Source organism: Sminthopsis crassicaudata, chromosome 2 (genome assembly GCF_048593235.1).
Source record: "Sminthopsis crassicaudata isolate SCR6 chromosome 2, ASM4859323v1, whole genome shotgun sequence".
Taxonomy (NCBI): domain Eukaryota; kingdom Metazoa; phylum Chordata; class Mammalia; order Dasyuromorphia; family Dasyuridae; genus Sminthopsis; species Sminthopsis crassicaudata.
The window spans coordinates 669,275,115-669,287,349 of NC_133618.1; the positions used below are offsets into that span (position 1 = coordinate 669,275,115).

At 35.6% G+C, this 12,235-nt stretch overlaps 1 protein-coding gene across 1 annotated transcript in view; it reads left to right on the forward strand.

The window, feature by feature from the left end:
* The window catches only part of PCDH15 (protocadherin related 15), a 2,229,510-nt gene that overhangs the window by 1,634,909 nt on the left and 582,366 nt on the right, over positions 1-12,235 (forward strand). The window contains exon 10 of the mRNA XM_074297067.1: positions 2,183-2,302. Within this exon, the coding sequence (XP_074153168.1) occupies positions 2,183-2,302 (120 nt within the window). The remainder of the gene's footprint in view (positions 1-2,182; positions 2,303-12,235) is intronic.

Sequence of the window (12,235 nt, forward strand, 5' to 3'; positions counted from 1 at the left end):
AGAAAAGACATCAAATAGTCACATTATTCTGACAATAAAAACGAGTCAAGGAATTTTGAAAATAGACACCCCAACAATAGAGAGATTATAATAAGACTTTTCAGGATTCAGAGGAGATTGTCACGTCAGACTGATGTTTGGCAAGGATCCAATCACTTGGTGTCTTATTCCAGGCTTTCAGGGTGATTTTTCTTTTGTCATGTTTCACAAAATTACTTTTTAAAAAATAGACTAGATAGAAAAATACACAGTCTGGGGTTTAATTTAAATGATTTAATATTTCTAATCCTACTTTTATATAAAAAAAAAGTTTAGGTTTCTAGGCATAATAATATCAAAAGCTCAAGATATGGATGACTAGGGCAGTGATGTAGTTATATTTACACAACATACATTTCTTATGTAAATATAACAAAGGCTTTAACAAAAAAAAAAACAAACAAACAAACAAACTATTAAGACACACCCTATATGGACTGTCAGATTTTTATTTACTTTCATTTTAAATTAAAACACCAGTAACAAAATAAGACTTTTCTGTCAAAAGAAAATAAAAGCCCACCTTTGACTGCAAGTCATTTATCCAGATTTTTTAGGAAGAGATTAAAATTTTCTTTGAATATCCTTTCTGAGAGTGCCTCCAAAGAAGGGGCAACAGCTGCAAATGATAAAAATATGATATAGTAGGTACTTGGAAACTACTACCAATTTAGGGTATGAATATTGATTCCTGGAAATCCTCCTCTTTCATAGGCTCAGCACCAAAAGGACATTTTTTTACAGGAAATGGAGGACATCAGCATATTTATTCATTTCCTGAGAACAATCATTTTCTTTAAATATGCTAATTTAAAAACTATTGAACATCAAAATTATATGTATTTATATTTGCACTATAAACTCCTTGAAAACTGGGTTTTTTTATCCTCTCCTTTCTTTGTATCTCGTATATATCACAGAACCTAATACTTAGTACCAGTACTGTGTTCTTTTTTTTTTTTTTTCCCCCCTGAGGCTGGGGTTAAGTGACTTGCCCAAGGTCACACAACTAGGAAGTGTTAAATGTCTGAGACCAGATTTGAACTCAGGTCCTCCAGAATTCAAGGGTGGTGCTCTATCCACTGCACCACCTAGCTGCCCTGAACCTAATACTTAGTAGACACTCAATCAACACATATTGACTTACCTTGACTTGATGCATAATCTTATTATTTTCTGATAATTTTCTTAAAACTAGATTGGCACTTTTGTGATGATTTAATAATGGCATCTAAATTCAAAGTATCGATGGGATATCAAATTTGGTGATATTTATTCATGTCCAAAAAACCGGGATGGAATTCAATTGGGGGATCAAGATGATGGAGTTAAACCAGAATGGCCTTCTCACTTGGGCTAATTTGATACCATTACACTGTGGCTGGTTTTTCAAGCTTATTGGGCTCATTCGGAGTTCTTGCTCTATCTACAAAGCATTTATCAACTTAGAATCACTGCAGTGACACTGGGAGGCATCCCAGGGAGGTTTGCATGTAGGAAATTGTCTTTATTATTGGATAATATAGATGAAACTCTTTTACGCATACCTCTTCCTATTAGCCTTCTAGACTGTCCTGCTCCATGAGATGTTTGAGAATAAGGATTGACATTTGCCTCTTTTTGTATCCCCACTGTTCAGCAAAGTGCCTGGCACATAGTAGCTGCTTAAAAGGTTTATTGATTCATAGATTATAATGGAAAGGAGCTTACAACTATTCAATGAATGAAAATTAACTTTTCATATGAATAAGTCAATTAATCTAATTAATAGAAATCTAATCTAATCTAATTAACAAAAAAAAAGTTTACCATGTGTGTATTCATGTGCATGTATGTGTGTGCATATCTAATTATCAAAGTACTAACAGGTTAAAGTGGAAATAGGAAATGCCATATGTCCATTTACCCATTAGCAGCCAACAGCTTAAATTCAGGGGTTGCTTTAAGTGCCAGAAACTATATTGAACCCACCTGAATGATATCGTTGGCCAAGAAGGCCATTTGGTATGCTTCCAATCACACTACAGGCGTAGCTGCCTACTTTGATTACACACAGTCCTGATTATGGCTAAATGATTCAGGCTCAGTGTGGGGAAGGAATTTTGAGGTCTTATTCTCTTTTTGTTTTTTCATTTCTTTTCAGCTGACACCAGTAGGAACCACCATATTTACAGGGTTTTCTGGAGATAATGGAGCCACAGACATAGACGATGGTCCCAACGGACAGATCGAATATGTCATCCAGTATAACCCAGATGATCCGGTAAGTATCTGCTTTGAAGGGACGGACAGTTAATTCTGATGAATCAAGACCAAACATGTTATTATTATTATTATTTTCTTTTACTAGATCCCTGATTTCAATAGAACAATAATTTCAAGTGAAGAATTTTCTTCACCAATGGATATTAGATATATCTCTATAATGTATAATCTTAATAAGAATTGTTTGGGGGTGGGCACTGAGAGGTTGAATGATTTATGCTAAGTCAAATAATCAGTAGGTATCAGGGAACATACTTGAATCTATCTGTTCTACTTTACCTAACTTTCTATTCATTATATAATATTGTGTGGAGGGTGTTTATTATCATTGTGTTATTCTAATAATGGTTTTCTAATCCATTAACTATAATTAATCTCACTTTGCTTTTTATTTTAATATGATTTAGCTACAATTAAAATTTAGTCAAACAATTCTACTTCTTCCTCTGTGTGGAACTTCAGAAGTTTGAGATTTTGTGAATGTGTGTTTTTTGATCAAAGTTAAATACTTCTAAGAAAAATATAACAGTAATAACTAGTATTTAAATAGTGCCTTATGGTTTGTAATATTCTTTTGAAAATTTTATATCATTTGATCCTCACAGCAGCCTTGTGAGATTGGTGCTATCATTATCCCCATTTCAACATGAGAGAACTGGGGCTATCTAGATTAAAGAGGTTTACCCAGCTCCTCCTACCTTTAAATTCAGACCCTATCCCTTATGCACAATAATATCCCATCATGCCTTCTCCTGTCAATATTCTTGTTCAAAATAAGAAGAATGGATATTCCAATCAGGTTTAGCCTTATAGCATTGCCATTGCTGAATGCTGAGCTCATTCTTTCTTTTGCATCTTTTACTCCAAAACAAAATGTTTCTATTTTGCTATCTCTCTAGATGGAAGTGGAATAGTCCAAATTAAAGGAGAGAAAAATCAAGTTCAGCAAAAGAGGAGTATTGTGGAAATCAGCAGCTCTGGTTATGTTCTTACTCCAATGAGTCAAAAAGCATAAGAAATCTGAACACTGTGCTTATAACTTTTTAATGGAAAGGAGATACTAATATAGATAATTTTTTTAAATAAAAGGCTACACCTTGACCCTACAGGGTAATGTGTATGGCTTTGATATATTTAACAAAATTTATAGAAACAGAATGCTTGGGAAATGGGGTATTCTCTATGGGGCAATGAAATAGTTATTACTGAAAAAGTCAGTATGTAGATGAAATGTTCAGACATAACCAGTGACCTCTATTTGAAACTATATGATGTTAATAATATAATGGAATGTAACATAATATAAATTAATATAAAGCTTACCATAATACCTGATCCACCATAAGAACTGAGCAAATGTTTGTTGTCTACCTGTGTGTCCCTAAGATATCAGGTATTCCACACATGTGGGGGATTTTCAGCAAAACAAAAACAAAGTATGGCTGGATTAATTTTCCAATAGAATAGAAGGTCCTTCAAAGGAGAAGTGATATCAATTTCATTTTTTTTTTGTTTCCTTGATACCTACCACAATGGCTGGCACATGAAGTTGCTTAATTTTTATCTAATTAAATTGAATTGTTCTGAACTGAAATTAATTGAATTTAATTAATTATCGTAGGACAATCAAAATGTCAGTGCAAAAAAACTCCCTCACAGTCTTTACAAAATCATCTCAAAATAGCTTGGCATTTTATTTACCATGCCAGGCTACTTTTTGAGACCCCCTTAACATGTCCATTACAAGTCTGTAGAGGGCAGATGAATGCTATTCCACTTAAAAGTTCTAATAGAACCTGAGATGCTATGATTGATGGTCCTTTCAATCCCATGTATAGACAAATGTGTTCCCCATTTCCAAATAATCAGATAATATCAGTTTTTATTTTTATTTTTTTAAAGAATGGATTTGTAGAAAGAGAACCATGGGAACTGAATGTGGATCACAACATAGTATTTTCATCTTTTTATTGTTTTCTTGCTTGCTTTTCCTTTCTTATTTGTTTTTTTTTTCCATTTTGATCTGATTTTTTCTTGTGCAATATGATAAATGTGGAAATATGTTTAGAAGAATCCCACACATATGGGATTACTTGCTATCTAGTAGAGAGAATAGGAAGGGAAGGAAGGGACAAAAATTTGGACCACGAAGTTTGAATGTAGAAAACTATCTTTGCATATATTTTGAAAATAAAAAGCTAAGATTAAAAAATGAAAATAAGATAACAAAGAATTTATTTAGTGAGAAAATATAGTGAATGCTTACATACAAACCCTCCACCAAAAAAACAAACAAAACAAAACTCCATAAACCAGGTTTACGTTACAGATTGCATAGAATCATGGGGAGAGTAGGCTGAATATATAAAGCTAGTAGAATATATAACCTTAGCAAACAAAGGAACAACTGAAAGCTCCTTTGGAAATGTTTTATTCTCATCCTCATTAACCCTTCTACATCACTACTTTCCTCACTATGGTTTTGATATATAGTGGAATGGCATAAGAAATTAGATGGAAACTATTTGAGAGTTTTGTGGCAGCTGCAGATGGCATGGGAAAGCCAACAGATGACACAGAAAAAAAGTTTAGTAACTCAGAAATGTATAAAATATATGTATAATATTACATATCATCAATATATTTTGTCTTTTAATACCAGAATAATTCATAATTCTTCTTGGGTGTGATGGAATGGCCATTTAGCAATGTTCAATTCAAAATAGCAATGGTATAATATTAAGCAGGTACTCTATTCCAGGCAGTGTGCTAACCCCCTAATCCCCAAATGGGCAGTCTCTTCCCTCAAGGAGTTTGCATTCTCCTAGGGTCACTGCTAATAGAAACCAAAATATAAAAATTGCAGTTTCATTTCTTTAATTTGAACCAACGTCCACCTGAAATTCAGGAGGGACTACTAAAAATATTCTCCTCTGAAATCCTCTTAGTTTCAGGACTTTTCAGACTGAAATGTCTCAATTAGATAGTTAAATAATGGTTAGTTTTTGACTTGGCGTCAAGAAATTGTTGTTGTTTAGTTGTGTCCAGCTCTTTGTGATCCCATTTGGGATTTTCTTGGCAAAGTTGCTGATTTGTGGATTTATGTGGATTTTCCTGAGATATGGAAAGAATAATTGTAATATACTTATGAGGAACTACATGTGACTGTGCTGGATTTTAAGAATCAGTGCCCTTACCGAGACTGAGGTTGCGTTTTCTCTCCTCCAAGGTCTCATGTTCCCTGAAGTTGTTCCTATTAGAACCTTCGTCAGTCTGTCCTCTTCCAGAGATACTGCTATTGATATACATGGAACCTCCAAATCTTCTTTGATTCTGACACAGTCATTCCATCTCTGGACACAAAAATTAGGAAATAATACAAAAAGACTGTCACACACTCAGTTTGGCTCCTCTGTAGGAGAGAAGGAATTGACTAATGGGCTGGGGAAAATATGGAAAATGGAGGGAGGGAAGCTGAGAATCTGGGAAAGCCTGTAGGTCTGAGCAGTGGAAAGGAGGCAGATGAAAGCCTCCTATGGGACCAGTAGCTCACAGCTCAGTCGAGTTATTTCTAATGGATCAGCACAGGTAAAATGTTAGTCTTTTTGATTAGGATTTAGGATTCTTTGTAACCCTGGAGTTGAAGACACAGGAAAAGAACCAATTATCATTCTTCAGCAGGACAAATCTCTGATCTCAAAAGGCCTCCAAAGCATGGCATAAAGTAATGGCCACTGTTTGTCCTTGTCATTTGAAGATAGTCTTTGAACTCACCAATTAGTATGAGTGAAAATGTGCTGCTATTCTATAACATGTGGTGGTAATTCTTTATTCTTCACCAGTCCGCTCCTTATCTTATTCTGAGCACCTCTTCCTCACCACCCCCTCCACCACCAACAAAGAAGAAAGGACACATACATTCGAGGATGGATGACCTCTTATCTCAGATGGAATTCTGAATCGACAATAGGTTGAATTAGAGGGCCCTTGAGGTTCCTCCCCACTCTGACAGTCTGAGATTCTGATTCTGTGAAATTCTGATTATTTTAAACAGAATTCCAGATGCCTTTATGTTCAATTGCGTATTCTGTTCAGTAGTGGGTAGAGTAGGAACAGAATATGAATGTTACTTTATGAAAAAAATGTTGTTTTTTTTTTTTTTTTTTTTTTTTTTTTTTTTTTTTTTTTTCTGTATAACCAATGCTTGATTATCCAAGATCCTCAGTGGCTGGGGTAAGGGAGATTGGTGAAAATCAATACAAAGACAATGGCCAAATCCAAATCTGGTAGCACTATGGTCGCTGTCCAAATTTAGCAATGTTCAATTCAAAATAGCAAAGGTATATTAAGCAGGTACTATATTCCAGGCAGTGTGCTAACCCCCAATCCCCAAATGGGCAGTCTCTTCCCTCAAGGAGTTTGCATTCTCCTAGGGTCCCTGCTAATAGAAACCAAAATATAAAAATTGCAGTTTCATTTCTTTAATTTGAACCAACATCCACCTGAAATTCAGGAGGGACTACTAAAAACATTCTCTTCTGAAATCCTCTTAGCTTCAGGGCTTTTCCCTGAGACTGAAACGTCCAATTAGGTAGTTAAATAATGGTTAGTTTTCAACTTGGAGTCAAGAAATTGTTGTTGTTTAGTTGTGTCTAGCTCTTTGTGATCCCATTTGGGATTTTCTTGGCAAAGTTGCTGATGTGATTTGCCCTTTCGTTCTTTAGTTCATTTTCACATGAGGAAACTGAGTCTCTTCACACTGTTTCTGAGGCCAAATTTGAACTCATCTCTTCCTAATTTCAGACCTGCTACAGTATCCTCTGTACTACCTACATGTCAGGAAAAATCTGAATCGAAATGTAGTCTCAGCCAAGTAGTACCTGGAGTTAAGGAGACTATCTTCATGAGTTCAAATTGTAATGCCGGAGAAACTGAGGCAAGATAGAGATTAGAGAGTTTTTAATATTTTATTTGGATTTCTAAGAGGGAGAGATTGTGCTGGGGGCATGCTGCCCCTAGGGCTGATGTCCAAAGAAGAATGTCTGTTTACCTGAAATATATACCCTTCAATCCAAGCTTAGGTAGCTAAACAAAGGCAGGGGGTGGAGTCCAAATTTTGGACAAGCAGGGACCTTCAATCTGGTTCTGACTAGATTGTGGGGTAGAACCATGAATTCTTGATGACTTAGGAGGTGTTAAGAGCCAGGAAGTCTGAACTCTCCCTATCTTGAGTTTACACATTTATAATTTATAACCTTAGATTAACTAGCCCTAAATTATATTATTCCTAATGATCAAGAGTAGGATTGTAAACCAGGGTGATTAAGGCAGAATCATTCAGGGCAGAACAATTTAGGGAAACTGAGGCAGGACCATTAGGTAAACTGAGCCAGGACAATTAGGGAAACTGAGGCACAACAAAATCTAGCCATACATACTCACTAGCTGTGTGATCCTGGGCAAGTCAAGCCTGACCCTGTTTATCTCAGCTTTCTCAGCTGCAAAATGAGCTGGAGAAGAAAATGGCAAACCAGTCCAATATCTTTGCCAAGAAAATCTAAAACTGGGTCATGAAGAGATATACCGAGTCAGACACAGTGAGAATGACTGAATAACAATGAATGAAAAGTCACCCCCCCACACTATCCCTCAGTTTCCTTGTTTAATGTCTGCAACTCTAGTCCATCCTACACGCAACTACCAAAATACTACTCGATCTACTCTAATATTTCTCTATTACTTACAAGCTCAAGCATAAAGTCCTCTTTTGAGCTTTTAAATCCCTACAAAGCCTGGCCCCAATCCATTTTTTCCTAGCAGGCTTATTGGACATTATTCAACCTCCTGTGCTCTGAGATTCCCAGACTGCCTTTCTTTCTGTTTTTCCCACACAACACTTTGGATCCATTGCATTTGCCCCAGCCTTCCCTATGCTCAAAATGTTTCCCTTCCTGCCCCTGCCTTGCAGAGTCTTTCTTCTTCCTTAAAGATATAACTCAGTAACACATTCTGCCTGAAGCTTTGCTTAATTCCCCATCTGCTGCTACCTGGCTTCCAAATGTCAGAATTAAGTGCTCTGTCTTCATACTATATGAACTTAGAAGGGGTGTTCCAAAAGCCATAGCAGTTTGAAACATTAATGGCTTAAAGCTAATAACTTAAGGGTCTAAGTTCACTGCAAGAAGTCGTAAATTCACTAATTATACTGATGAAAACACTTAGGTTTGACACATAGTAGGCCTTTAACAAATATTTGTGGATTGATAAATGGATTCCCTGTAGGCTTTGTCTAGGTCCCTAGAGCAGCCCAAATAGTTTCCCTTCTTGTTCCAATGTTCCCTCCCACTTTCAATCACTTGTTATTTCTCTTAAAATAATGATCGAATTGCTGTTAGGAAGCAAAAACTTCATAGATCCGAGAGAGAGTGCAAGAGCAAGAGCAAGAGAGAAAGAGAGAGACACAGAAAGAGAGAGATAGAGAGAGACAGAGAGGGAGGAGGAGGAAGAGGAGGAGAGGAAGACAAAGAAGAAGAAGAAGGAAGAAGATGATGAATATGAAAAAGAAGACAAAAAAGATGAAGATGAAGAGAAAAAAGTAAAATGAAGAGGAAGATGAAGATGAAGGAAGAACAAAAAAGATAGAAATAAAGAAAATAAAGAGAAAGAAGCAAAAAACAAATTACCCCTCTTGATGAAAGAGATAATTTTTATGTTTATATTTATATATCCTAGTGCTTAGCATATTTGCAAAGAGGGTGCAGACCTGCATTAGGGCAGGGACTTTCTTCATCTGGGAATCATAGATTCTTATCATATATGGTAGGGGTAGCTAAGTGACATAGTAAATCAATTACCAGGTGTCAAGTGAGGAACAGTCTTCCTGAACTTAAATCTGGCCTCAGACTCTAGCTATATGATCTTAGGGAAGTCAGTTAATCCTTTTTGCCTCAGTTTCTCATCTGTAAAATAAATTAGAGAAGGAAATAGAAAACCACTCCAACATCTCTGTCAAGAAAACTCCAAATGGAAAGAGCTGGACACAACTGAAAATAATAACACAACAATAAAATGATGAGTCTCCAACCTATACGTGCTGGGTACATCATTTCTGAAAGGCAATCCAAAAATTTTATTATATTTAAAAATAATAATAAAATAATTTTTAATTTTCAAAATACATGAAAAAATAAATTTCATCAACCAACTTGCAAAATCTTGTGTTCCAAAATTTTCTCTTTCCCTTCCCCCTTCCTCCTCCCCTAGAGAGCAGGTAATCCAATATAGGTTTAACTTGTGTAAATTCTTGTAAACACATATACCATGCTGTACAAGAAAAATCAGATCAAAAGTGGAAAAATGAGAAAGAAAAAACAAGCAAGCAAACAACAATAAAGGTGAAAATACAATGTTGTGATCTACATTGTCTCCATAGTTCTCTCCCTGTTTGTGGATCCCTCCCTCCATCACCGGTCTATTGTCTTGAATCAATTCATTGTTGAAAAGAGCCAAGTCCATCACAATTGATCATCATGTAATATTTTTTTTTCCAAATAGAATCTCATTTAATCCTTTGGACAATCCTGTTATATAGACATTTTAACTATTGCTGCTATTGCTCATTTATGTCTAAATCCAGGTTCTGGAGTAGTGGGGCCCTTGATCCATTTGTGGTCTTTTGGTGCCATGAATGAGAGTTGTATGATAAGCAGAAACCAAAGGTGCATGAGCAGCTCTCATACCAGAAAGATTTGTCTTCCCTGAATATCCTGCACACCCCATAGACACTTAATAGGTTCTTACCATATGCTTGTTAAATGAAGATGGAAAAGGTCATAGAACAAATACAATTAAGAAAAACACAAAACACAAAACAAAAAACAAACAAAAAAAACACCAAATACCCTACTAATCAGGAGGATCATCCATCTCAAAATCAAATGATCAAATCAAGAGATAACAAATAAATTAGATGAGAGTGGGGGAAGACATTTGTGTCTATGTGTGTGTGTCGTGAATAATTTTATATGAGAGAAGAGGGGTGGGCAGGAAGAGAGGAAAGGATATGATGGCCTCTGACTTAATAAGTAGGGTATAAAATTCCATATATTGCTATGAGAATTCACAGGCCAGACTCAAACTCAGCTTCTCCATCCAACTTTTACTGCCTCAAGTTATCAGATTGTTCTCTAAAGTGGGAGAGTTCAGCTGCTAGTTTTAGATCAACAGATCTTTAGATAGATAGATATAAAGCTGTTTTCTTTTGTTTGTTTTCTTTTTCTTTATTTATTTTCCTTTTTCTTTTTTCCTTTCCTTTTCTTTCTTTCTTTTTTTTTTTTTGCTAAGTCAATTGGGGTTAAGTGAGTTGCCCAGGGTCACACAGCCAGGAAGTGTTTGAACTCAGGTCTTTCTGACTTTAGGGCTGGTGCTTTATCCACTGCACCACCTAGCTGACCCTAAAGCCATTCTCCAACTGATGGGCATCCATTCAGTTTCCAGTTCCTTGTCACTATAAAAAGGGCTGCCACAAACATTTTTGTACTTGTGGGTCTTTTTCCTGTGATCTCTTCATACCCCAAGAATTTTAAACAACTTCCCCCATGAGAAAAGTAAGGCATGGGTTAGCTGGCTCAGGGAGCTAGGAGAGAATAACATTCACAGACTTCAGTCTAATCACATCAGAAGTAGAAAAGTAAGAATTAGCTTTGACATTTAGGTGCTCTAGGCAGAATCTGCTACCATGTCAATATTGATAGTTTTCAACTAGAAAAAGACCCAGGAATTGTAACTTTATGTGTAGAAAAATATATTAATATTGTCCTCAGCCCTTGTGCCATTTCAGAACTAATGAAAAGTAGATTTCAGTTTTGTAAATCTTTGCCATATCTCATTAGGATAAAAAGATAAAGACAAATAGTTTTTTCTATGTTTAATCCAGTTTTTTTTTTTGTTTGTTTTTTAAAGAAGGCTCTTGCCATTTCCAATTTAATGCATCACATTTTAGGTAGTTCAACATCTTTGGAATCCCAGCCTTCAGAACACTTGAAAGGAAAATAACACTAAAACCATCTATAAAAGTTTTAATAGAACATAACATTCATTTTAATCTCATTGACCAATCATTTATTAAGTTTATTTTTCTAGCCAATCTCTGTGCAGTGTACTAGGGATGACAAAACAAATACAAAGCTTTTGTCAATTAAACTAAGCTTAGTTATATGTTTTAGAGGATCAGATTTATTTTTTTTTTATTTGGAATTTTTTTCACAGTATATATGCATGAGTAATTTTTTTATAATATTATCCCTTGTATTCATTTTTCCAAATTATCCCCCCTCCCTCCATTCCCTCCCCCTGATGACAGGCAATCCCATACATTTTACATGGGTTACAGTAAAACCTAGATACAATATATGTGTGTAAATACCATTTTCTTCTTGCATATTAAGTATTAGATTCTGAAGGTATAAGTAACCTGGGTAGATAGACAGTAGTGCTAACAATTTACATTCACTTCCCAGTGTTCCTTCTCTGGGTGTAGTTGTTTCTGTCTATCATTGTTCAACTGGAAGTGAGTTGGATCTTCTTTATGTTGAAGATATCCACTTCCATCAGAATACATCCTCATATAGTATCATTGTTGAAGTGTATAATGATCTTCTAGTTCTGCTCATTTCACTCAGCATCAGTTGATGTAAGTCTCTCCAAGCCTCTCTGTATTCCTCCTGCTGGTCATTTCTTACAGAGCAATAATATTCCATAACCTTCATATACCATAATTTACCCAACCATTCTCCAATTGATGGACATCCATTCAACTTCCACTTTCTAGCTACAACAAAAAGAGCTGCCACAAACATTTTGGCACATACAAGTCCCTTTCCCTTCTTTAGTATTTCTTTGGGATATAAGCCCAGTAGTAGTACGGCTGGGT